This window comes from Fistularia commersonii, chromosome 30 (assembly GCF_037954325.1).
Source record: "Fistularia commersonii isolate RoL2024-O1a breed Wild chromosome 30, RoL_Fcom_v1.0, whole genome shotgun sequence".
Classification (NCBI taxonomy): domain Eukaryota; kingdom Metazoa; phylum Chordata; class Actinopteri; order Syngnathiformes; family Fistulariidae; genus Fistularia; species Fistularia commersonii.
Genome location: NC_141313.1, coordinates 9,269,316 through 9,297,160, shown reverse-complemented (window position 1 = coordinate 9,297,160; position 27,845 = coordinate 9,269,316). Strand labels below are relative to the sequence as shown.

Here is a 27,845-nt window from a genome sequence, read left to right as displayed (position 1 = left end):
CCTCCCTTTGCATCACTTCTTCCCCTAGCTCCCCCCCTCCCTCGCCGACACCGTGTTCTGCTGACTCACGCTCGCAAAAAAAAAATGAGTTTGCTGGGGTGTCATGCGCTACTGTTTCCACGGCAACCGCCTGGCGGCCTCACCTTGCCGAGGGTCACGTCGCAGCACGCTCTAGCGGTTGACAGCCCGCAACTGCAGCTCGTCCATCGAGTTATCGGAGACTCGGAGAAAGCGGGCTTAGGGGTTGCGCTGCGGTCATTTTAAAAGAGATGGGCCGGGACCGCGGGCTGGGTGACGCCACGTCTAGACGCCAGACCGACGCTACCGGAGCATCGTTTCCCTCAAGACACATCATTTTAACATATGCTGCGACAGGAACCTGGGTTCAACTCAAACTTGGAGATGCGAAGCAGCTGCACGATCGCTAAAGCGTTCTCATGTTACTGGTCGTCATGCAACAGAACTTCAGCCATTATCTGCCCCCATGCCGTGTCAGATGATTGCAATCTGTAGGTAGTGTTGAACAAAATGGTTTTTCTTGACAGCAGTGTGTGCACCATCTTCGTATTTTAAATGGAGTGTGCGATGAAGTTAAAACCTGCCCACTGTGATGTGTTAGAAATGAGAAACCTGATGCAATGCGGGACACGAAAAATCTAGGACGAGGGGTTGGAGTCCAAACTGCTCGAATTTTCTCTCAGAGTATCCTAGTCCTGTTTGGATCCACAGAAATATGCAATCCGACATTCTAAGCGATGAAGACGGATAAATCCAGATCCTCCAGCACAGATGACCACCTCTCAGATGTTCTTATCTCGGACTTTCAACCGCATTTCAAGCCTAAAACCTAGACTTAATTTCTCTCACTCAATAAGTTAAATGAACTGAAAGACATTTGCGAAACAACTTTTCAGTATTTCTTTGGTTACATAATTAAAGAGATGCTGACGAAATTATTTTTTTCCTGTCAAGGAAAGCACCAGTGTATACCGTCACGACACGTGTAACGCAGCCAAACTACCTCTGGCTCGGAGCTTCCGGCAACACATCTCGACTTCATTAGTTTGCATTTCTATTAATTCAATTCCAGTGTAAACGACACACAACATAATGTCATTAATGCATAATCAAGCGGAGGTATTATCTAGAAGATGGATGTGTTCTTAGATACTGCTGATGCCCATTAGGGAAATCGCGAAGCAGCGTGGCTTAATGGAATATTAACTGAGTTGCAGACAGGAAACGAGGCACAGACCTGGAAGTGAAGGATGATGGTCCAGATGAGGCCAAGTGTCAGTTTGGGGTTCCCATCAGTGATGTCATCATTCCTGATGTTTACTAGTTTGACCTGGAAATTGGTGGGAGAAAGATCTCTGGGGTTATTTTTTCTTTTTTTTTGCCTGAAAGAATCTTGCTTTATATAGTCAATAAAAACCCACATATTACTCATTGATGCATCTGGACCAAACACGATGATATAAAATTTAATATATCCAATATTCAGCCAAAATCCAAATGTCATGATTTTCAAGTGATATATCAAAACAATAACTGGATCAATATGATTCAGTTCCTCTGGAACATTACTACCTCCAGAAAAACTGTATAAGTGTCCTTCTATTTCATTATTGTGGGTTCAGGATGGAAAAAGGGGTGTTTGATCCACCGCCAGTGACAAGTAAAGTCTTTCAAGCGGTTTGGAAGATGTGGAGAGAGAAAAGGAGGAACGCTGGGACGAATAGGGGAGCTGTTGTCTCGGTGCAAAGCCAATCGTCAAGGTGGCCTTTTACGGCGAGCTGATTTTTGTGGTGTTAATGAAACGCCACGTAGCTCAGGGAGCAGAGGAGGGCGGTGGAGGCCGCGGCTCGCTCCCCTGCGGTAATACACCATCTGGCACCAATGACATTGGTGCGGACTAAGAGCTGGATCTCGGTTGCACAGGGATGGATGTTGACTTATACTGTAAAAAGCAATATAAGGTGTTTTTATTTTTATTTTTTTATTGTTTTTGTGGGTATTTTTTCACCCAACGGAGGCTAACGGTGTCATTTTTTAATGTTAATGTAATAATCGCTAACACATACCTGCACCTTAAACCTAATTTGATGAATAAAATATTTTTCAACAGTGGTAACTTTAGAGCATCCTTGAGAGTGTGAGTGTGTGTGTGTGTGCGCATATGCATGCATGTGTGTGTTGGGAGCAAGACAGTGTGTGAAACCAGATTTTGTAAAAGAGGTAAAAGTAACCTTAGCAAAAGTATGGCAGTTTGATACATTACCACATTGTAAGCTCTTTTCTATAACTGCTTATGTATATTGATTACATTTTTTCCAGGTTATTGTTAGATATAAAAAAATGTAAGAATGTATTGCATTATATACAAGAAGTAATTCAGAATTTTAAGTGCATTACTGTCCAGATATTAAATTATTGAGTTAAGATTACATGGATATGTTATTCAAAGGTGTATTGCGTGTTTGGGTCGGTACCTGTCTCTGTTTGAGGAAGTCCAGCGCAATTTGGACATTCTGAAGTCGATGAAATCTCATTCGGCCCTTCTCTCGCGGCTGGAAAAGAAGACGGAAGAGGAAATAATGAGGGGCTGACGTCCAGACATAGTCACTCGAGGGGTTCGTTCGTCGTTCAAGTGACACAAGTGCGGGCGAAAGCAACACTTGTTGCTGAAGCGGCATGAAAAAAAAAAAATCCTCGGTGAAGTGACGTCAAAACCCAGCGCGGTCATGCCGCCTGTTAAAGACGTGCCGAGAGCGGTGGCTCAGACCGGGTTCAAACCATGCTGCTGTCGCAGAGGGGCAAGCTTCACGTCACACCACTGTTTCTCTGCCCTTTGCTCGGGACTCACAGCTGCTTGTACACAGACAGTGAGTGAAAGAACAGATGAACAGAGAGGAGGAAAAGATGAGGTGAGAAGTTCAGGTTCACACACACACAGACACAAATATCATTTACACACTCTTGCTGTAAACAACCACTTAATTCACACTGTGCTAGTAAAGAGAGCGGGCACACCAGATCAGTGAGGTGGGTGCGTGTGTGTTCTACTGAATTCCCACAATGTGCTTGTATAAAGTGAAGCACGGACGTTTTCACAGACTATTTTGTCCATCACAGCTCTTGTTGCAGGAGCTCTTTGGATGAGGACAGCAGCTCTGGAAGCATTTAATCCCAACTTTAGGTGTGAAACTATTCGTTATCCTTTATCATCATACATATGTGTGTTATGAATGAATGAGTATATGAATATTTAATGAAAATAGTGAACTACCTGTGGTCAAGAAGATATAAATGACTCACGATCACATCATTCCGAAAAAACAAAATATTGATTGGTGACGTACGGCCCCGGAACCCCTTTGGGTGGGAAACACTGGAGTGGCTCTTTGGGTTATTATTAGCAGGACTGATCGATAGCGGCCTGGCATGAGGCGCTCTATTCCATATTAGAGGTTGCCGTGCAACACTTCCTGTGAGAGATGGGCAGGAAGGCTCTCAGAACCCCATCACCTGGTCAGATCTCTATATTCCAGGGACGCAGGGGCTACTTTTGTGCTTTTTGACATTATAATTAATGCTAGGCAAGCCCCTTGCTAAGCTGCCACAGGCTTACTCTGCTAATATTTATACATTTCCTTCCGGCCTGCATTCATTTTCCCTCACTTCATGACAGCAGCCTCATATCTTGTCCTGCTTCCCTGGCCTCTCTCATTTCACAGGTTCCCAGGGGGCACGGCTTGATCTACTGTAGTGTGCCGCCAGGCTTCCAGCATTGCTCTTTCTTTTATGAATATTAAAGCTATTTTATCTGTTTATCTTCTTTACGTCATTTACTTTGTCTAGTCCAGTAATTATCCATAGCTTCTGCTCACAACGGCTGGTGACGTACAATCACCCCTACCGCAAAGCGATTGGTCGACTCTTTTCAGCCCTTTGTAAGAATGATTAAAGGCCAACAAGTGAAAAAAAATGTAGATGCTCTGAAACACCATAATTAATAACGATAAAGCTCAATTCCTAAATTTTATACTTTCAATATTTATTTGACTATACAAAAAGAAAAAGTTACTATGTTCTCATGGCGCGAAGCCTTGTTTTAAACAATACTGTTTTTTGGGGCAAAGCACAGCACTTCTGGACATCTGTCTACATGAGAATCGCAGCGACCGGGAAGGCAACAAAATGGAAACGGAGCGGAAGGGTTTCAAAAGGCCTCCGTCTCCATCCAAGAACGGGCACGGGCACTATGGTTGAGACGTGGCCACTGCTGTCGCCTAAAAACATTCACTCCGTGGCTAGATTAAGTTAAACAATAAAGTGTAGCAAAGTGTGGACGTTAAATCTAGCAATACATCGTGCATTAAGTGTGTAGAAAGTAAGTTAAACTAGAGCACGAAATGAAAAACTCTCCCAATCTCCTCCGCTGCTGGCAGCATCTTCATCATATCTTCATTATAAACACATTTAAGAAAATTAGTTTATTTCTTTGCATTCTCTTTTATTATGAATTATCATGGTTTATACATCATTTGTTATTGATAAAGTTCATTTTTCTCATTAAAACATGTAACAACAGTGAGCGACTGGAATGGATAAATAGCGATTCAATACATTTAAAAGGGGAAATTTAATTTGATATGCGTGCAAATTGAGCTACGAACTCGCAAAACGAATATAACTTGAACGTTTCCAATGGACTAGATTATCCGCATTGTTGATGCTTACTCTCACTGTTATACACATATTTTATAGTGCATCGAGCCAGGAAGTGTATCTACGCGTGATCACATTTTAGATGATCACATAATCACAGCGCCATCTACTGGACTGGCATGCGTACTACAATGTTTCCTATGGTCTGGTATGCATGGAGATTGTTTTTGGGGGAAAAAAAAATTTGAATGTAAATATTTGAGTAGTCCTGTGTGTGTATGTGTGTGTGTGTGTGTGTGTGTGTGTGTGTGTGTGTGGCACAGCAGTCTCATGCAGCCTCACAGCTCCGAGACGGAGGGTGAAGCCGAAAAGGGGGGTCAGAGGTCAGGGGTGAGACGGTGAAAGCGGTGGCGGTTGGAGAGAGGGGGTTTGGGTTCAACATACTCCCTGAGCTCCTTCCTCCTCCTCCTCCTCCTCCCCTCGCAGCAAGATGAGAGGAGGGGCCCGCAAGGCAAATGCCCTTTTCATATTCGGGCCGGTCTTCTGTTGCTACAGCGAGGAAGGGACGGAAAGAAATGGGAGACAGAGAGAGAGAGGAAGGAAAGATGGGGAGCATGAGAATCAGTGATGAACAAGGACAGAATGAGGAAGGGAATAAATTATAAAGCAACACTGTTGGAAAGATAAGAAAATAAAGGGAATTAAATGAAATATTTGTGTCCATCACCAAAAGGGCTGTGGAAGTTGTTGGAGAAACATAAATAATAAAACAGGCAGCAGAGTGACACTTAAGGTGCTTGAGCCGGAATTGGATCTGAAAAGGCTCCAGAGAAACAAATGAGGGCGATGAGATAAGCCTTTCCGGAAAAGACTGGCTCTTTGTTGTGATCTCACAGTCAATAATTACATAACTTATTATTATTATTTTTTTTTTTTCATTAAAATCTGCTGAAAGTGGGGAGTTGAGACTCTCAGCTTTGATCGTCCTTCATATCTGTGTACGGCCAATACATCATTTAAAACAGCTATGATTTTGCTGGTCATCTCCCCCAGAGAACTGAGCCATTCTAAAAGGTATTTCAGTTTGGAGGCTATAATGAAAAGCTGGCAGATATTAAAGCAGTACATCTCATGGAGAAGAAGTCAGAGGCCACTGTCTTCACTCCTGTTATTTTCAACCTCGTCACTTTCTCCTGTTACACTGGTTTGACTGCCGGGTTGTTTTTCAGTGCTGCTCTGGTCCTGCGCAGAACCCCCATGTTCTTTCTGCTTTTTGTCTTCCCAATTTTTTTTTTGTGTCTGGATGGTGATGTTTATGATGCGTAGGTCTTGTTACACCTCCAAGTCAGCCAAACTATCGACGGTTCCTATAACCATAACAGAACTCGAATTTTGCTGTAGAACTACTAATGGTTGCCCCTGTTTGTTAAGTGCATGACTGTTGTACTATAGCTCCTTTCCCACTGTAGGAACTTTTTGCGGTTCCTATAACCTTTTCAGGAACTAGGCCTTTTCTCTGTGCATTCGGACTGCAGAGGAACCAGGGACTATTTACCTCAGCTCCTAGAACCATTTTAGTTCCTACTCCAAGACAGGGTCTTTTTACGGTTCCAGAGGAACTTGTGACGTAGGTCCTCGTTGATTGGTCAAACTCATAAGCTGCTCTCATTACCTGATACTTGTTGCAGACGACCATTTTTAAAAAAAACATCGTGATCACCGAACAGATTTTTTTTGCAACAACAAAGGATAGAACCGGTGAGAAATGGACTGGTGAAGGGGTCCAAGCTCTTCAACGTAGCTATGCCATAGAGGGCTCTCAGAGTAACACAAACTTTTTCCAAAATAAGTCCAGGGTTCGCTAACAGCAAGGTTCTTCACGCTGAGAAGCAGTACAGGGAGGAAGTAAAAACACTTTAAGCTATTTGACAGTCAATGGTTATTAATACAAATCACGTACTTTGCTCTCCTTGTTGTCCGGGTCATCTTCATTACCTTCAGTGTCTTTTGGGTTGTTTTTTTTGAGTGTGGCGCTAGCACCAGCACCTACCACTGTCCCTTACTGCCTATGAGAATGCAACTCTAAAAAGTAGGAAGAGGCGAGTTGCTGGAACAAATACGAGCTGGAGAACTTTTCTATCTGAAAGCAGCTATTGTTCGCAGTAACTTGGAAGAGGTCTTGGTTATACCTGCAGCTACGACTGCATCTCGCAATCGTTGGTAACAGTGGAACGTATTACTGAGTCAGTGTTGGCGCGTCAGTTTAAGTAGGTTAAAAGATGAAAGTGTTCTAGTGCCGGTCAGCAGTCTGTCTCTCCGACTGTCCCCGTCTGCAACTCAACTAGACGGCGTCACAGCGCAGACGGCCTGTCAGCATTAGCACTAAGACTCTTACATCATCGCACCGGGGCCCCGTCAGGCCACTGGAAACCCAAACTAGAACACTGCTCTCGCCGTGAGCTAAAAACATCCGGTGACGTGACGATGCACTCGCCCGAGGGGTCGGGGGGGGGGGGCCTTCAGACAGTCTGAAAGCTTCAGAAGTGAATAAAAAGCTTCCCAACTTCGATGTTACTTTCCAGGCATACTGGGGCGTTAGACACTATGGTAGTCGGATGCCAGGTGTAAAACAATTCCATACCAGAGTGACGCCGGAGAGGACCTCCAGCAGGGAAATCAGGTTGTGTCCATCCCTCAGGTCCTCGTACAGGTCAGTGATGTGCTTCCTCATCTTCGGTAGGACAAGTGGAAGGGGACAGGGGGAGGGATGAGGAGAGACAAAGAGAAAGGATTAGACCTCAGTGTTGAGCTGATGGTGATTCAAACACTCCTGACATCTCTCAAGCTGATTAGTGCACAGTTGACGTGACAACCACCAAATGTATGTTGACTGCGGGATCACGCCTTATTAAGAAGGAACTTTATGATATGGAGAATCTGCTGGAGTCAACAAAAGTATCAGGGGAACCAAGTCAGTCATGCTTGTCAGTTTTCTGTGAAATGTAGTGTCATGTTCAGATACCCCTCAGTATCAAGCATGGCCCGAAGGTAGTTGCCCACACAGTAAGGCCACGTTGAATTGCATCAGGTTGACAAGGAATACGTTATCTTCACCTCCCCATCGGGACCGTTTCAAACACCTTTTTGTTCCATGAAATCCTGCCGCGGTCGCTCGCATGAGGCCTTCAATGTAGGCTATCGACAAAATAAAGCCATATTTCATTGCACTTCTGAGTGGTTTCTCGACACAGTCTTTAATTCTTGAAGATGATTATGCTAATATTAATCTGATGTTACTCAGAAGTGAATGAGCAAAAGGAATGAACAAAAATCAAGAAGATGGGCGGACAGTGAGATTCTCTTTTTTTGTATTAAAACCGATGTGACGGCGTTGGTAAAAAGGTCAATGCGACATCTTGCCCAGTTTGTTTCTCTCCCTCTCCAGCCTTCTGAAACAGACCACTTTCCATTTCAGACACCCAACCTTTTTGCTTTAAATAAAACATTTTAAAAGGTTTTCTTTTTTCCTCCGTCTGCAGCAGACAGGTGTTACGACTGGGGAGACCGGAGGCAGTAAAGGTCGCTCCTGCTCAGAGTTACCGGTGTCGATCCTGGGATGCACCTGGATGAGGAGGACAGGCGTCCACCTGCGTTAGTGGGTTTGAAGCTCCGCTGGGAATGACAGCTCCGACTGCAGTCGAGGCCTCAAGCTAGAAAAGCTATTGGCTAATTTTACCACAAGAGGGCAATACAGCCAAGGGTGTTCTTCTCTATCTAACCCTCTCCTGTGCATCCTCTTCAGTGACACCTTTCTGTCCTCTTTCACTCCATCCATAAACACCCTCGCTGTTCTTCTTCCAGACCACTGCCTGGCAGCTCCAACCTCAGCATCCTTCTGCCCTGATCTACACTGTCCCTCCTCTGTACATATCCAAACCATCTCAGTGTGACTTTATCTCCAGATCACCTAACATGTCTATTGTTCCTGATCCTCTCCATCCTCCTCACTCCTAAAGGGAACCTTGACATGTTTATCTACACAATATAGCAAAGGGTGAAGGCTGAAAATCTTCAGTGCCGTCTTGGCGCATCATAGATTGCTTCTTCTACTCCTTTCGGCTTTTCCCTTCAGGGGTCGCCACAGTGAGTCAACGTTCTCCATCTAACACTATTCTCCGTATCCTCCTTTTTCACGGCAACTACCTTCATATCCTCCCTCACTACATCCATGAATCTTCTCCTTGGTCTTCTCTAGACCTCCTGCCTGGCAGCTCCAATTCCAGCATCCGTCTACCAATACATTCACTATCCCTCCTCTGTCAGCCAGACCGAACCATCTCTGTTTGGCTTCTCTGACCTCTCCAAAACATCCAACATGTGCTGTTCCTCTGATTGACTCATTCCTGATCATTCATCTTGGTCACTCCCAAACAGGAACCTCAACATCTTCATCTCTGCAACCTTTAGCTCCGCCTCCTGTCTTTTCGTCATCGCAACTGTTTCTAGTCCACACAGCATCGCTAGTCTCACCACTGTCTTGTACACCTTTCCTTTCATTCTGGCTGATAATCTTCTATTGCATAGTACCCCTGACACTTTTCTCCACCCATTGCAGCCTGCTTGAACCCATCTCTTCATCTCTTTTCCACACTCTCCACTGTTCTGGACTGTTGACCCCAAGTACCTAAAAACCTCAAGCTTCTTGATCTCCACTCCCTGTCCCACCACCACCTTGAACTTCTCTGTTACCCCTACAGCACACTGCACCACTGTCTCACAGCTAGCATACATGTCCTGCACCAGTCTAACATACTTCTCTGCCACTCCAGATTTCCTCATACAATACCAGAGCTCCGCATCATAGATGGCTGATTAAATTAAAGTGCTCAGCGCAGCTTGGTCTTTCTGGTGTTGCTGCTTGCAGTTGGAGTCAGTGTGTGTGTGTGTGTGTGTGAGTGTGTGTGAGAATCAGATGATGGGAAGTAAGCACACAACTGGAAATGGGGCACCGCTTTGGTCCAATGGCATCATGGCGTGTGTCCCAAATCAGCATGAATGAGCAGCTCCCTTGTCACCCCTAAGTGTATTATGAGCTTACGGGAACCCCACTACATGAACACACACACACACACACACACACACACACACACACACACACACACACACACACAAAAGCCCTTTCCAATTATCAGGAAATACAGAACCCTGCCGAGTAATCCAGTTTAAAATAGCGTCTGTTCTCAAAACTCTTTAACACATTGAAGGACATGGAGATCAGTGCTTCTGACTTAGATATGACTGTGTGTGTGTGTGTGTGTGTGTGTGTGTGTGTGTGTGTGTGTGTGTGTGTGTGTGTGTGTGTGTGTGTGTGAGACAGTGAGTATGAGCCATCCCCTTATTTTCTGTGATGATTTCCAAGGACATTTTCCACAGTGTGACGGACAGGAATCCCCCCAACACTGATACGTGCCTGGAGATTATGTCTGTGGTTTTCTACCGCTATTTTACAGGAATTAATCACGCAATCGTCTGTAAAACACAAAAGAGGACCAGACCAACTGTTAAACTGAATAACTGACTTATTTCTTCCAGAGAGAACTCAATATTTTATCAATGTATTCAAGATCTTCAAACTAGCACAGTCCAACAGGTGAAAATTAGCTTTAGCTCAAGCTAATTCAAAGCATCTCTTCCAAGTATATGGGATTAATGTTTTTGCATATGTTCCCTTGACAAATACACTAAATAAAATGATACTTGAAGAGTTATTTCGATTTCCACAAGTTAGTGGAATCGCTCAATTCCATTCCAGGTTTTTTAAGGATGAGTGGGGACCAAGTACCGGTCAGAAAAATACTTTGGTTTACCCTTGTAAGAGTCCAACGGATGTTTCTTTAAACAGAGAAGTGATTGAAGCGATTTCAGAAGTGTAATGGGATAGCAGATGGCAAATATCTAGGCCTGATGTCATATCTGGCACTTTCTGAGGTCAAGGTTTGGGAAAACTGAACACATTCCCAGCAAAAATGGTACTGTAGACACTTTTAAGGGTCAATCTTCTAATATTTCTCAGCCATCTAATAATAGCACCACAGAAATACACTACTAACGTAGGATGACATGTTGAAACGTGGGGAAAAAAAAACACCACACTGATACTTGCCAAACACAATTAATTGTCAGGACATGGAGATCAAAATAATGACTATTGCCCATCTTGAACAAACTTGTTTAGAGTTTCACGTTTACTTACTGTTTGTTTATCTGAATGGGGTTTTGCATGAATTAGCTCATGAAGAGTTTGGAAGCAGGTTCTAACTTTAGAGGTGCAATATGAACAAACAGCTAGATACTGTTATCAAGGCTGATACTCTAAGTACTATCAGCGGCAACACTACTCGTAGTAGTAACAGTCAGTGAGAATACCTTGAGTCTGTACCCTCAAGAGAAAAGCTGACCCCATATTTAAGAAATGCTCACAACATTCCAACTCGCTCAGCAATGTCGGAATGCACACGATTATTCTGGAAACTGTTTGAGAGCCTGTAGGAAAGTCCAGGAGCCCGGGAGTAGTGGACGGGGAGCTTCAGAAACGATTAGGAAGCCACAGTGGAAACCCACCATAGACTACAGTTGACAGAAATATTATATTCTGTATTACTATATATAGAAGTATTATTATTCTCACTTAACGCAGGTTGGAATTCAACTGTTACCTTCAGGAGGACATCAGATATAACTGGAGGAGAGCCTTTAACTCAAGGGCTGTCAAGATATTTGGGCCTCCTGACCATGCTGGGCTCACTGCCCTGCTGGAGCACTCCATGTTGAAAATGTAAAAAAAAAAAACAAAGGGCGGTTTTCACTTCCAGTGTGGGTCAATTGATGTGCGCAGAAATTAATCTTTAGATTACGTTGGATTTTAGTTATTTTTCCCAAAAAAATAAAACAAGGGACTCGGGTTGCATTGGGTGCTTGGTGATGAGGACGTGGTGGCACGGCGGTTAGCCCTTCCGCCACAAAGCAAGAAGGTCCCTGGTTGAATTCAGACAGGGGGCCTTTTTGTGTCCTGCAACCCGGAGTGCAGAATAGGCGGTATATAGATTATGTATGAATAAACAAACAGACAAATAAATAAAGTGGTAATGATGTCACTCAACAGGAAGTGAAGCTTCCTGAGCACACCGCCATAGTTTCCTACCCCCTCTCTCACTGGTTGTCCCCCACCCTGTCTTTCCTTATCGTTCCCCCCTGAACACCCCGGCCCCTGGCCTGTGTGTGTCCCGGCTGCTGAATTGGGGTTTATGGAGTCAACAGTCGTGGCAGAGAATCAGGAGATGATGTGGGCCGTGCTGCTATTTAACCCCTAAGACGGTTCTATTTGTCAAATACTGAGCTACCGCGTTCCATAGCGGATATTTCCACAGATATTCAAACAAGCATAATTCAAAACAAACAGACCCGCCCCCCCCCCCCCCAAGCCTCCCATGGTATCGGTCTTTCCATGTCCTTATCTTCCAAGTATCCAACAGCGTCTGACTTCACTGCTGCTAAAGAGGTCAGCTCTTATTAAACGCAGCTCCCGCCCTGCGACTATTAATGTCGGGCTGATTAACAAGAACGACCTGTGGGAGAACAGCAGTGGCGTTTCATATAAAATTGTTGCTACTTATATATTTTCCACCCTCCATCCCCTCCCCCACCCTCAGTGCTTGACTGGCCATCAGAACATGGGAGACAACTTTCAGACCAAAGGTCTTCTGCTTTATAACTCTGCAACATGCTAGAAAAAGAAACGTCAAAGTAACCAACAGAAAAGACCTTGAACAATGGACCTCTTTAAATGTTCAAAGAAAATAAGAAATCACAAAAAAGGGCTCAAAAATTCACATACTGTGTCCCCCGTTTACATGTATAAGTATATATGCACACAAATGAACATATGCACACAAACATACATATGCAAATGTTGTGTCAATATATATTAGGGGCGGCGTGGCGTATATAGATACAATTGCATATACATGGTGTGTATGTATACACACATTTTTATACACCACACGCGCATATATGCATACATGTAAATATATACACACACACACGTACATACATACATACATACACACACACGTCTATATATACACAAACACGTGTGTGCATACGTATATATGTATACATATATTCATATAAATATACACATACACACACACATATACACATACATACACACACACACACATATATATATATATACACATACACACACACACATATATATATACACACACACACACACACACACACACACACACACACACACACACACACACACACACGTGCATATGTGATTAATAATTTCATTTTGACATCCAACTTGATCCAACTTGGCCAACCCCTGGTTTGGACATAATGTGTTTCAGTCCACCGATCAATTCAAAATTCAGAGGCACTGATTCGGCATTGAAAGTAAAACAAAGCTGCATCGTGTTCTGTCATTCACACCACGTCTGAGCGGATTTAGTTTCCAGCTGATTTCCGGCCAATCAGCGATGAGCGACACCGCTCGTCACCGGAGCTCATCCCTTAAACCGCTGATTCCCGCTGCCAGAGAGCAGGGCTCGCGGCGCAAGACGACTCTGTGACCTATATTGTCCGCGCATGGCGGTGCCAGCGCCGACGCCAGCTGAGGCCCGGGTTACAGACTGGCCGCTGTGACGCACACCCGCCGCAGTTATGGGGTCAAGGCAGACACGCCGCCCCTGTGTCACGTGACAGAAATACCCTGCATACCCATCTCCCCGCCTGCCCTAAGACAACAAACTGTGGTTCGATCGCACGGCGGGCATGAACGTACTTGTGCAGGTGCAAAATTGGTTATTAGCGAAGACATTTGAGTTTCATGTCTCGCGGTAAGTCATCAAAGCTTTCTAAGTTTACAGGGACGGTTGTAGTCTTGTCAATAATCCATATTCAAATCCAGTAAGCATCTCAAAGTTAATTCAATGAGATATTAATCCGACACAGAAAGCAAAGAGGTAATGGTTGGCCGGTCCCTCGGGGTTGAAGGACGGTGACACACCGGGGCAGGTAAAGCTGTCTCCCGGCAACCGCGAACGTGGTTTCGGAGAAAGCCGCGGGGAAAACCGGAGGTGGGTGAGGGTCGGGAGGACGGGAGGACACGCACCTTGATGAGATGTTTGTTGACCCATTTCGTAAAGGTTTTCTTCTGTACTCTGTCGCGCTCATCTGTGGAGGAGAAGACAGGGCAGAGGTTAATGATATAATCCCAATCCAGCAGGGCAGGGCAACGCAGTGTCGTTATTCAACTGTGCTTGACTTGTGAATCACGACTCAGTTATTTTAGTCTGTCTCACACACAAACACACAGAACTCACAAACTCACAGAAAACGGCAAAGAAGCTGCAACACGGAGCGCTCCATCACACCAGCGCTTTTGAGTTCAAATCCCTTTAGCCAATCACAGCCTTTGTAACAGAACTCTCTCCAGCCTCCAAGCTGCTCGTCTTGGCGTTTATCAATTCATTTTTAGGGGTGATACCTTTCCTCCCCTTCAACCAATAAATCTAGAAAGGGTCGCCTGTGTGTTCACCTAGCCAACTGTCCCTGACTCCAGCCTCCTCCGCGGGCCAGAAGAGTGAGGCAGTTGGGCCGGGAATAGAGCCTGATACTGGGACTTGGCGTTGTTATCTCCACCCTCTGCCACCAACCATCCTCCACTGAGACAAAGCCTTTCTTCCTCCCACCGCTCTTATCAGCACGTCTGGGATGGAAGCAGACCCTTCTCCCGGAAAGGGCCCTCTTCCACCCCCCACCCCTCCACTTATGGATTCTCATAGGTTGAGACACAGAAAGAAGCAGTCTAATACTAAATATGTACACTATAATAGACTATATACATGCTCAATCATACGTATATTCTGTAAATATTAGAGAAACCGTGTATCAATTCTAGCATAACAGTAGCTGGTGAACAGGATTTCCCTCCATTCAATCAAACTTGTATCCAAATCCAGCCAATCGGTGCGCAGCATATAGAAGGTATTTTCCCTCCTCCCAGTTGTGTTGTGGTTGCCATGGAGAGGATTGGCAAAGACAAGCTACATTGTAGCTGTCAGCTCACTTCCTCCATGTCATGATCCCTATCTCTTAGTCACACACACACACACACACACACACACACACACACACACACACACACACACACACATTCAAAGTCCTGACACCTTCGAGTGTTACACTCCTGAGTTTTGAATGAACTGGGTCAGATATCTCAACTGGATAAAAGTCAAGGTCAATCCTGACTGGCCATAAACTCTGCACACACACATATACACTCATGTGTGTATGATACGTTAAAATGTTGACACAAAAAGAGTAGGGGGCGGGCGTGGACAGAGAAGACGAATTTCATCATCCTCTTGCAAAATAGTTTCACCACTGCAACACGCCTCGCCTCGCCTCCCGAACCTGCCTGGGTGGCTGAGTTTGTAACCGGCTCGGGGGCAAAATCTCGGGCGTTTTCCACGTTACCCGGGTAACGGCCGTGTAACAACTGTTGATTTTCATATTCCATCCAGGAAACAAGTTGCAAACCAGCGTCCTGGGTGATGAGCGACAGCCAGCGCAGAAAGACTCTCGTCGTTCGGACACGCACACACCCCCCGACACCATTCAACAAACTTTCTTGTAAACACACGTGTGCACATCTGAGCCCCCTCTCCCAGAAGCCTGCTTGTAAACAAGAGGATATGCGACAAACGGCGCAGCTAGGCTACAGACACACTGACCTGCACAGCACATGAGGGAGTACAGGTGAGCGTTGAGGTGACATTCGTTCCTGTAGTCGGGCCACATGCTGCAGTCCGCCCGCCTGTCCTCTTCGATTGCACTCGACGCTCTCTAATTATAGCAGCGAGAGGACTTTGGCAACAGGCTGCCGCCACGACTCCGGCGGGCTTGCGAGGGCGAGCCACCGCCGCCAAGCCCTTCGCTCTCTGGCCGTCCCCGGTCTGATTTCACCCGTTCCCACCCTCCTCCGTCGCTGCGTTCGCTGCCATGTTCGCAGGCTGTTTACTCAGCCGGGCTCCTCTCCCTCTCTGGGTCCCGGCAGCAGTCACTCTCACACGTGTGTCGATGTCAGAGGGAGCTCCTCCTCCTCCGCTCTCCCTCCCCTTTTCAGTCTCTGCTCACAGTTCTGCTTGCCTACCAGCCAGTGGCACTCTCTCCCTGCCTCGCTGCTATTTATCTCACTCAGATAACAGATTATTCTGGAATATTTTTCTTTAATCTACCCAAAATGGGCATTTGATCTAAAGCGAAATCCACACTCTCTATGTGCTACGTCAGGATGGCGTCATCCAACCTGTACGTGCAGTTGTGTGAAAACACGTACGCCTGGTTGTGACACACCATGCAAACACACATATACATACATACACACACCCTCTTCTCAATTGAGGTTGCAAAAGCTTGGCGAAGGAGCTCAGTAATCTCTCACTTCCCGCCCGCCCTTCAAGAAGCTGACAAACTCGGGGAGATCCGGCACCCGACAGGGTCACTTTTTAGCACTCGATCTGACGAAAGCGGGCATCGGCGTGGAAACACACGATCTAATCGTGGGCCGAGGCCGTCCTGCGCCACTTCCATTCGGATTTTTATGAAACCTCCTCCTTGATGTGTTCTCTGAATAGTTTTGCTGTTCTGGGCAGGGCAGAACATGCAGCAGAAATGAGTATCAACACTATTTGGAGGGCTGATTGTGATTTTTGTGATATGTACTAGGGCTAGGACTTGAGTAATCGACTAACCTAAAAGAATGCATTGAGAAGATTCACGCATTTTAACTGCACTTTAATTTGCACTACGGACCGTCTCTCTGCGCTCGAGCTCCAGACAGATTACAGAAATTTAAAAATGAGAAACTTCCAGATAGAGGTAGTAACAGAAATGCTGTTCTTTGGACATTTTACGAGTGAAGGAGTTTGTGTATCGCGTTAGCACCTCCATTAGCACATCAACACTAAACATCTCAGAGCTAGCAAGCAGGTGGGCAATGTTAACTTTGACCTAGCACACAGGTCTGAAATGCTAACCTTGTGCAGGCATGCTGGTTGCTAATGCTCGCTTTGTGCGAACACAGAGGTTGCCAATGCTAGCTTTGCACGTGCACAAAGCTGAATAGTTGACAGGTGAATAACTTTGTGCAAGCACACACATAGCTTTTGCTAACTTTCTATGAGCATGCAAGTCAGGGATGTTCACTGTACAGACACAGAAAGACAAAATATATAAATCCAGCAGCTGGATAAGGATGAAAGGGAAGTAGTACAGGTCATGATGAGGAGATACAGATGTGTTTTCTGCACTTGTCAATTGGTTTGTGTCGCAGAACGATGGGGAAATAAACATGATTCTGAAGTTGAAGGTCATGTATTCATATATTCATCCACCGAACAAACGTACACTTCTTTGTTTCTCATCTCAAAAATTAAAATGCGATTGATTTCTATCAATTTGTTACAGAGCCTCTAATTAGAAACATTTTTGAGTCCCGCTCCTAGTTCATATCACAACCTCACCACTTTGACCGTATAAATATACAATTCCATCTGTAACAAAACAAATTATAAGTGTTAATCGACCGCGCAATTAACGTTCTGTTTCCTCAGGATTCTTCTTTATTTCTCCAGAAGGATCGCTCCTATTTCTAGGGGACGTCTCTGTGACTGAGGGTCATCTCTCTTTGACCCCGTCCCAGACACTCGCACCTGAATGGACCAGAAAGTGACCCTCACAGCCTTGGCCCGAGTCTCCACGAGTCTCCCTCCGCCGTTTCCCCTCCTGCAGAAACACCACTCCCTCTTCGTCCCTCCTCCTCCTCGCTGTCGTGTCCCTCCTCGTGTTTGCCGCGTCTCCACGGAGAAAACTGCGCGATGTCTAGAAAGGGACCGTCCGCACTAAAAATACCAGACGGAGCTTACGCTTCTAATGCTTATCCCCCGCTCCCGTTGACATCTCTAATCTCCCCTCGCTCTCGCTCTCCCTCTGCTGTCTTCCGTTGTTCCAGTTTCTTCCTCTGAATAAATTATATATAAAAAAAAAAAAACATAGGCTTCCTCTTCCTGTGCTGCGTCATCTTTCCCGATTTCTGTTTTTTTTTTTTGCTTTTTTGCTTTCTCTTTCAGTTTCAGCCAGTAGCTCGGGCTCTCAGGCTTCATCCCTCCCTTTCACTGGTGACATCCTGGCACCAGCCTCCATCCCACTTTACTTCCTCCAGCATCTTTTTCCACCCCCACCACCTCCTCCTCCGCTATGAACTGTGCATGTTAATCATGCGGGACAAGCTCGCCACCGGTTGGACAGTTACCCAATTTGAAAAAAGAAAAGGACATCAAATACAAAGACCCTGTCGTTCCCCTGCTAGCTCGCGGCGGATACGTCCGGCGGGCACAAGAGAGGGACTGACACCCAAATCTGTGTCAGTCCATCTAGACAGATCTTCAGGGGAAGCTCTTGTGTAAACTAATTCGTGTCATGTCAAGTGCCGAAGTTAAAACTGTATTAAACTGGATGGAAATGGCACTGAAATGGTTCTGAAAAAAAAAAAACAGTACATAAACCACGTCTGATGACGCCATCCAATCAATGCAAGCTTATTAAATGATAAAGAAATGAGCCTCTTTTACACTGTAGGAACTTTTTGTGGTTCCTTGAAACTTTTAGGAACTAGGCTGATTGTCAGTGCCTTCCAGCAACAGAGGAACCAGTGACCACGGCCCTTGGTTTAAATTCAATCCGAGGCCAGGTTTTTTTTTAAATTCCATAGGAACTCGTGTGATGTAGGGATTTGGTGAATAATTTACAAAACACTTACAGTTTTTAAAAAGTACTGTGGTCACTGGTCGGCTGTTGTCTTGCGATAAAATGGACAAAACCGGCTAAATGGCCGATGTAGAGGTCCAAACTCTTCTGACCTGGGTTATTGAGTTATTTTGGCCAAAATAAGGACATAGCTAGCGATGCACGAGAAAATTAAACTCCTTCAATCCATTGGATAGTCACTGGTTATTTTTCCTGGCCTGCAGAACATAAATGCTGTGGCATCTTCGCGCTGCATGTTCTCCAACATTTTCCTCTGCTACGCGCCGGTTTGTTTCTGAGTGTGACACTTAAGATGCACGTCCCAGATGCTTGCATCACATCAGTTGCTATCGTGGTCTTTTACTGCCTGGGAGAATCAAGATTTAAAAGGTTCCCATGGAAAAGTGTAGTTCTCTGAGCCAGATTCAAGCCGGACAGTTCTTACAACCAGCGGTTCAGAGACTGAGCTGGACAGCTCCTAGAAATAGCCAAAAGTGGCTATTGATCCATCGAAGGGCAATACGTTTGCTTCTCTCAGATACGACACCTACGAAAGCACCTCAGACAGGTCCGCGTAAAAATTAGGAGTAAACAAACCCAGCAGAAACCGTAATATATATATACAAAACAAAAAAATCAATTAATCAAGTTCAAAACTATGCGAGTCATTGAAAGCGATGGTGGTTGAATTCAATCCTTCCTGTGTTTCTTTGGAAACGGTGTCAGAGGGTGATAATCATGGTCTCCATCCCAGTGTGGTCGCATGTGAGGTGAGAATTAGACTGAGGTGGATATCCTTGGATGATTTCCATGTGGACTGAAACATACCCCAATGCTGATGGTGGCTCAGCGAGACATTGGGGAGGCGATGAAGCCCCTGAGAAAAATTGAAACTCTTGAGCTGAGCGGACTACTGGAATCACTCAGCGGCTGAATTCCCCAAAAACTAACCATAATTTGCATAACAGAAGAACAAGCACTTTGAAATCAACTAATGAGGATTTATTTGAAGAACTAAACGCTCACAAAGAAACAATGCGGGACAAAGTGAGACAGACACAGAAATTAAAATTAAACAGATAAAACAAGAATATTGCTTTGCTTTCTTGCCATTTACTCCTGGTTTAGTATCAGGGAAATGAAGAAATAGCACTTTTGCATCATCATTCATTCATAAATTCACTATCTAAATCACTTATCTAGCACTCACTATGGCAGTGGGGGTTGGAGCCGAAGCCAGCTGTCATTGGGCGAGAGGCTGGGTTAATGCCGGGACACATTTATGGACAACCATTCACAAACTCTTTCATATGCGTCGAGATATAAACACATTCACACACTGTACACACACACACACACACACACACACACCATACATGAGTCTATAGCAGCGTGTTATGTAATGATTATCAGAGCCAGGTTTTGTAGGTCCATCGTGCAGCCTGTCGAGGGACAAACTGGACTTCGTTAAATGCTGTAACTGCACGCTAAATCTGTGTTTACCTAGGAATAATCAGACACATGACTGGGCTGAGCCGCTTACAGCGACCTGCTGCTCAAGTGTAATAGTGAGGTGCGCTTGTGCAAGCGGCAGAAGGCACGCACGTTAAGGAACATCCAGGTTTGATGAGAAAATAGGCAGCGGAGTCACACGGCGGCCACGTAAACTCCCTTCTTCGATAAACACCAAATATGGAATATTCTGGTCCACTGGCTGAAGAGGGTGGAAAAAAAGGCCATAATGCTTCCTGCAGCACAATTCTGATAAAACCGCCGTGACTGTTCCAGAGGAGGGAACCAGGGCAACATTTTAAATACGAAATCCTGAAAGTGTTTCAAGTAAAGAGACACAAATAGTCAAATGAAGCCTTCCATTAAAGCAAAAGTGACAACCAAAAAAGGGGGCCGGGCCAAAACGGGGCCGCACGTGGCCCTGCCATATATCGGTAACACAACGGGTCGGCCGAAGCGGCGGCCGGGACGAAAACAGACGCAACTTCGGCGGTCCGCGCTTTCGGGCTTTTACCTCGTTCGAACGTCTGGGTTCTTCTCCTGCAGTAAAGCAGGAATCCCGCGGCGGTCAGAAAATGAAGAGTCACCACCACGACGGGCACCAGGAACGCCGGGTCCGTCAGGAAGTCCATGTTGTCCCGCAGCTATCACGCATGTACGGCCTCAGATGTCCGCGGAGCAACAATCAGACCGAGACACACACATCCCTGTCCTTCCTCCAGCATCTCTCTGCATTCAACCAATAACTACTGAGACCAACAACTTCTGAGCCCTTCTCTCCATTCAGATGCCCCCCGCCCCCCTCCTGCTCCCTCGCACTCCGGCTCTCCACCAGTGAATTCCTTTCCCCTGAAACAAGCGACCAGACTGTAGACGTTGCTCGGCGCACCGTTAGAAAAAACGGTTGAGAGTTCGGAGCCAGAATGCTGCTTAAAGCTGTTCGGTTGGTTCAACCTCTGGGAAGGAAACCACACGCGCACACACAACTTCCTGTGCATTTGGTATGGCAACGAGTCACAGTGTGTGATAACATGTAAAAATATCCAAATATTAAATTATTAATTTCTGTATGGATACTTGTGTTATAAAAGACATTGAAGTTGCACGGATACACTGGCAATAGTGTGAAGATAGAGTGTCTGTGTTTGTGTGTGTGTATGTTCGTAAGCATGCATGTTTTGGTGTTTATATCTGTTGCTATGAGTGAGCAATGCATCCTGGCTGTGACATTTATTTAACAGCTATCTTTGAACCGGGTCTGCTGATGGTGACGGCATGTTGAGAGAGAGCTTCTAAACCAAGGAAGGTGGCCGGAGTCTGTGTGTGTGTGTGGTGTTTCATGTATGAGACTGTGAGTCAGCATGATTCAGCCTGCAGACTGGGGGTCTTTGAGTCACTCCAACCTAGGGGAAGTGCATGTGTTTGTTGGTCCGACCTGAGGACCTGACAATCATCCTAGCATCATCTACACAAAAAAATCATCAATTTGATGAGAAGGGCAGCACAAGGGTGGTTAAGTGCTTCCGCCTCACAGCAAGAAGGCTCCTGGTGCGCTTCCGTCAGGAGGTCTTTCTGTGTGGAGTTTGCTCTAGGTTCTCTGGTTTCCTCACACAATCCAAAAAGATGCAGGAGGTTCATTGGAGACCCTAAATTGCCAAGATGTGTGAGTGACACAATGAATGGTTATAAGTCTATATCAGGGATGGGCAAACTTTTTGGCTCAGGGGCCGCATTGACTTAAAAAAATTTGACAGACAGGCCGGGTCAGCACAAGATACGATACATATAAAAAAGAAAAGAAAACAAAAACATTTGTACACAGTACGTATCAGACTCGTCTGACATTTGCTTTGAAAATAAAACCAGCTTGGTTTTGAAGGCTCTGACGTTTGCTTGCATTTCATGCACGAAGCAGTTTTTTTCCATGTAGCTCCATTCATGTGTGTCAGTATGTCCACGGTAAAGGCTAAATCACAAAGCTCAATCTGTGTCATTCAGCTCAGGAAAATTGTCAAGGGTTCTGAAGTAGCTCCAAAAATGAAATAATCTGCTGTTTGAGCTTCCACATTCAATCATTCATGAATTACATGAATTTTGTCCCAATCTTTGGCGGGCCAGATTTAAAAGCCCAATGGGCCGGATGTGGCCCGCGGGCCGTCGTTTGCCCACCCCTGGTCTATATGACTGAATGAGAGAGGTGGGACGTGTACATTAGAGAGTTCAAGGTCGTGTAACTCTAGATAATATGTGAATGACAGTGGATGGTTCTACATCTCTATATGCAGCCCTGTGATCGACTAGCCGTTGGTCCAGTGCGAGCACCGTCCTCGCACCATGACAGCTGGAAACCCCACAACCCTGAGTGCAGGATGATTGGTATGGATAATGAATAGATGAATGTTCATTAAGCGCTTTTCATTACAAAGGAGAATAAGTGAGATGCTTAACCATTATTTTCATCAGCTGAGGTCATTGCTGGACTTTGGTGTTTCGCGATCATGAGTTTATATTTTGAAATGCTGGAACGTAAATCCAGCCTCTGGTTTTGGCTCCATGCAGCTTAGGAGTTTAATGATCGTTGTTTCCCACACCGGCTGTTGCCAAGGAAACATGATTGCTTGAAAATATGAGAAGACCGCGCTTAATCTGGACTTGGTGTGTTAAATTTGGCACAAGAATAATTTCCTTTAATAATTAAGAGGAAATAAAAGCGTCACCTCATCTGTTTGCAGGAATGACAGCAACATGTACGGAGCAAATGAGGGAACGATAAAAACAGAAACACCAGCGGAGAGAGAACAGAGGAGGCAGCGGAACAGAGGAGGAGGAGCAGTGACTGGGAGAAATGTGACGCGCCTGTCCTCTGTTGCGGTGGCCGCGATGTCGCCACTGTGGGGCAGTGGAGACCAGCATACGTGTGTGTGTGCGCACGCTGCACTCTTAAATGTGCCACAAAAACCAGAGTCGCTGCAGCACCTTCCCACCCCAGGCCGCTCTGTGCTATAAGCTGGTTACTGCTACAATTCGTGCTATTCAGAAACCGGTAGTTGTTTGTACTGCCTTCAAACGGGGTGAATCGCTGGCCAAATTATGCGGATATTAAAAAAGCATTTAATGAGAGAACTGAAAACAAATACTCTTCTAAAACGTTGGCATGGTGGCACAGGGGAGTGCACAGTTATAGGTTTCTATGTGACAGGTGAATGGGAGAGCGAATGGTTCGATCTCTCCATGATGAACATGTGAATGATCCTGAGGAAGAGCAACCCTTCACACACGCATTCCCTGCTGTCGGATTTTAAAGGCACACCCGTTGTTTTGTATACAGCAGCGCTATTGTCGGGGGTCGGGGGTCAAATCTTCTACCCTTGCAAAATGCTGTGTCTGTAGAATGTAACCATGTGCGTGTAAACACACACACACACACACCTTTGCACAGGGGGGTGGTGCATTGGGTGGGGGGTAGGGTGTCAGAATTCAATTGAAGGGAAGAACAAGGGTTTGGAAAACAGAAGAGGAAACAGAGGAGAGTGTTGGTGTGTTGTATAGGCTGTTTGTGTTGCCAAGTGAATGATGCTTTTCATCCAGACGCGCACACACACACACACACACACACACACACACACACACACACACAGGGCCATTTGTGACTGATGCGTCCAGTCACTACTCTATCTGCTTTCACTTTTTTAACAGGTCGAACTCATGTCTTTTACAGATAAAAACAGAGACACAGCGGACGGCGTCTTCGACTGTGAGCCTTAGGTTTTCTGTGAACTTTCCTTGCCTTTTGTTATTACAGTATTCCAGCGCCTCCAACCCTGATGACCCCCTCCCTCCCCTTCACCCACTTGATTCTCCGAGTCAGCATCCTTTGTTGAGAGCCGTGCAAGGTCACCCCTGACACACACACACACACACACACACACACACACACACACAGACGGGTTCAAGCACAAACACGCATGCACATCTGTGGAATGTGCTCTGTGGGTTTAAAGTTGAGGCTTTCTACCCTCTGTGAAAAACTCTTAATTTCAATTCCTCATTCAATAAAAATATCACGAAAGAAAAGAGCCTGCAGAATCAAGCCTGAGCCAATCAGCAGTCCGTGCCCTACATTAAATATTAGGGGGAGGAAAAAAAAAAAGCAGCAGCTCCATAATGAGAGTCTTAGAAATAGAGCACCATCTGCATCGATCAGTTGGGGTCTCAGCACTCAGGGTGACCTGTTAAGGCGTGTAAAATAAATCAAACAAACAAAAAAACAAACATATTGAGGCTACCCGCCTCTCTGTCCACAGCGGCTGCACAGAACCAGAGATGACCTCAGGGACAATGGCCCGCTGAACCATGGAGGAGGGTCCAGACCGGATCCCATACATACACAGGGGTTGGGTGAAACAAGTGTGTGTGTACGTGTGCATGCATTTGAGCAGTAGAGGCTGAAGCACGGACTGTTTTGGAGACAGCGAAAGTGCTGGAGATGCCTAACTCCTCCAGTAGGGGGCGGTCTGGGCCTGGTTACAACACAGAGTCTCCAATTACATCTTTGCATCCTCTTTTCTTTTAGGCTCACAAAGCCCAGTAAAAAAGCTCTCTGGAATCCAGAGAGAGTGCAGGCATCTTCAGATTGTCCGTAAGTGTAATTTTGTTTTTTTTGAAGTTGAGCCATCCACAAACAGATTTACAAGGAGGACAAACTTGTCCGCTGATCGAAATCACCCAGAAACAATTCCAGTCAAAAGTCTGCAATGACACTTAAGAGTTCTGCCGGTTTGGCATCGGTGGGTCGGACAGGCGCGAGCAGTTGAGCTACTATATGATGTCCAGGTTCAGCCAATCAGAGGGGAGGAGCTGGACATGGCACTCAACTTCACTGCTGAAACAATATTTTTGAATTTTCATTTGAACGTCACAAAGGTTGTAATAGTTTGCATAATCAAGACAGTGACAGCTCATGATCGCTGTTACCTCAGCGTGGGTTGAAAACATAAAGGTTACTGACAGTTAAGTAGGTTATATTTTGACAGGAGAGCTAAGCGGATCACGGCGCCGGCTCTGAAAGGGGAGACAAGAGCCAGGAGTCGTCAGACGGACGGACAGACGAACAGTGACACCCCGAAAAGCCATTAAGAGATTAGGACTGCAGGAGGGGAATGAGCGTGGCCCCCCGGCAACTTGGAGAGGCCGGATTAGCACGTGTTCTCTCAAGGACACGACAATACTAACAAAACAAATGACTTGAGATGCGATGAGCCCATGATGAGTAAAGGAAACCCGAGGCTACCGTCTAACCATATATGCTACATTAGTTAGCCTAGCTCAATGAATGACAGCCAGTGAAGAGTCGCTGAAGCCACAGTCCAGAATCTCCAAATCTCAACATGCCAACTTGTGGCTTCTATCAAGTAATGATATGAAATGTTTTTCACGCACCGCAGGAACTCCTGTACTGACAAAAAAAAAAAAAAAATCTCCTGTTATCACCGGTCCAACAATCAGCCGGGCCAGGTGGCAGTGGCACGAGCCGGAGGAGGTCAACCATGGCGTCCCCAGGGACGCGCTCATGCTTTTCCTCAGGGACCCTGAAGCAACCGAAGGGCCTCCGACCTCCACACACACCATTCGACCCCTCTTTATTAAAAGTGAATCAGGCTCTTCCTGGTGTCCTCGACCTCCGTGTGATCACCCAACACGTGGTGAGCGCTGACAGCCCAGCAATGACCCATGATGGCAATTGTAAAAGTGATGATACATGGTGACACCACGCAGCCTCAGTCACTGTGGGGGTGGCAACCTCTGCTCGGTTGGTTGCTATAGTGACAAGGTCATGATGGCGATTCTTACAATCAATGCTGATTCTAGCTTCGTCACGTCTGTACACGTGATGAAGAGAAGATCCCAAAGTCTGTTCCAGAATGCCTGAAATCTAGGGAAGCAAAGATAAAATGCATAGTGGAGGAAACCGCAAAGGTTCGTAGGCCAGGCCCGCCCGCGCACGCACACACACACACGCACACACACCACTATTGCTATAGCTCATTGTTTCAGAAAGCCAAACTGGGCTAATTATTCACAGCCTCTAAATTTGCTATATATTACTGTATTACATTAATGAGAGTGGTAACATGTGCCTGCAGGAACTTATTTTCTCAAAAAAAAAAACAAAAAAAAAACAAGTAATCTTGAGTGGACAGTGCGTTTAGATTCCCCCTGCAAAAATCAACCAATCAGAATCAAGTGTAGAAGTTTGAATCTGCAAAGCCTCTGTGTTTATGCATCTAAAAACAACGCATTTCATAAGTGACTGTGTAACGTCCATGATGGAATCTGTCATCTTAGCAAGCCCAATGAGTCTGGCACTGACGGGTTGCGTGTGTGTTTTCCTGCACACAAACCAGAGCGGTGTGTGCTGGAGGCTAGAAATCTAACGTGACCCCGGTGACCTCGACAGTCAGCGGCAACACGGAAACGGAGATGACGACCTTTGGGGGTTTATTCCCCTTTCTCAGTCAGAGCATGGAGGACGAGGGCTTGGAGTGCTGACGCTCGATTACCCTTTTCATCACGACAGTGCATTTTTGTTAATTTTAGACATCGTCGGTAGATGCAAATTATCTGAGTGACAATGATTTTGACATTGATTTTGATTTGATTTCCTGGTGACGGAGGATGAAGAGGGAGGACGGACAGCAAGGGAAGAGCGAAGAGGCTGTTGAGAGAGAGAGAGGAGCTGAATGAATGCATGGTGGGAAAAGGAGGGAGGGACGGTCACAGAGGCAGGGATGAAGTCAGAGGTATAGATTTATGACCCGGTGGGAAAAAGAGAAGCCTCGTCTTTTGGTTTTTAGAGTTTCGGCGTGGCGAGGAGCGGGAGGGAGAGGGGGAGCGACGGAACAAAGAGCCGGAGAGGATGAATGAGTGCAGAGAAGAGACATCGCACTTAAATTGAGATAAAGTGGCGACGCGGAGAGCGGGGCTCAGACTGGGTGGGCTCTGGCGTTTGTTCTGCCCGAGTGAGAGGGGCGCGGGGAGGGTGTGATGAAGACGGAAGGGATGTGAGGGGGAAGGCAAACATCAATGAGAGGAAGACGGAGGGGCAGCTAACGCAAGGGGAAGAGTAATGAAAACGCCGGGACGATAAGGTCACTGGGTGGGAAACGACGACAAGGCTTCGGGGAAAAACACGCAGGATGAAAAGGGGCAGGGGTAAAGAATGTGAAGAGCGTACGCAAATACAGGGGAACCGACACATAACCATGGTAACCGGGCCCTTCATTTTAACCCCAGCTGTTATCGTTGCCATGGACACCTCAAAATCAGGACCCCCCCCCGCACCCCGTCCCGTTCCTCGGCTCATAATTGCGGCACTTGACCCGACAGGCCGATGAAGCCATAATTATCAGGCTGTCGCACGGCTCCGACCACCTTGACGTCAGCGTTTAAGTCTCTGCCGCGGAGGAACTCCGCTCACAACTCCACGTCTCAAAAGAGACACCCAATCAATCCAGTGCTCTAGGATACGGGGCTCAGCACAACATCTAAATATTCAGGTCTTTAAATCGAGGAGAAATGTGGATCAGGGCAGCACGGTGGCGCGGCGGTTAGCGCTTCTGTCTCACAGCAAGAAGGTCCCAGTGTCTGCAGGTTCATTGGAGACCCTCGCTTCCGCAGGCGTGTGAATAATGGTTGAATATCTCAAAATAATGTGTGAATCAAAGGATGAGTGGTCGGTCTCTATACGAATTACACGAACTTAAACTCTTTTTTTTTGGTCA

At 45.9% G+C, this 27,845-nt stretch overlaps 1 protein-coding gene across 1 annotated transcript in view; it reads right to left on the bottom strand.

The window, feature by feature from the left end:
* Positions 1–1,043: 1,043 nt before the first annotated feature.
* LOC147216376 (plectin-like) overlaps positions 1,044–27,845 on the bottom strand; it is a 73,142-nt gene continuing 46,340 nt past the window's right edge. Inside the window, exons 2-6 of the mRNA XM_086178414.1 lie at positions 13,856–13,917; positions 7,313–7,402; positions 5,116–5,220; positions 2,493–2,570; positions 1,044–1,348 (exon numbers count right to left, since the gene is read on the bottom strand). Of these exons, the coding sequence (XP_086034540.1) occupies positions 1,184–1,348; positions 2,493–2,570; positions 5,116–5,220; positions 7,313–7,402; positions 13,856–13,917 (500 nt within the window). The 3' untranslated portion in view covers positions 1,044–1,183. The remainder of the gene's footprint in view (positions 1,349–2,492; positions 2,571–5,115; positions 5,221–7,312; positions 7,403–13,855; positions 13,918–27,845) is intronic.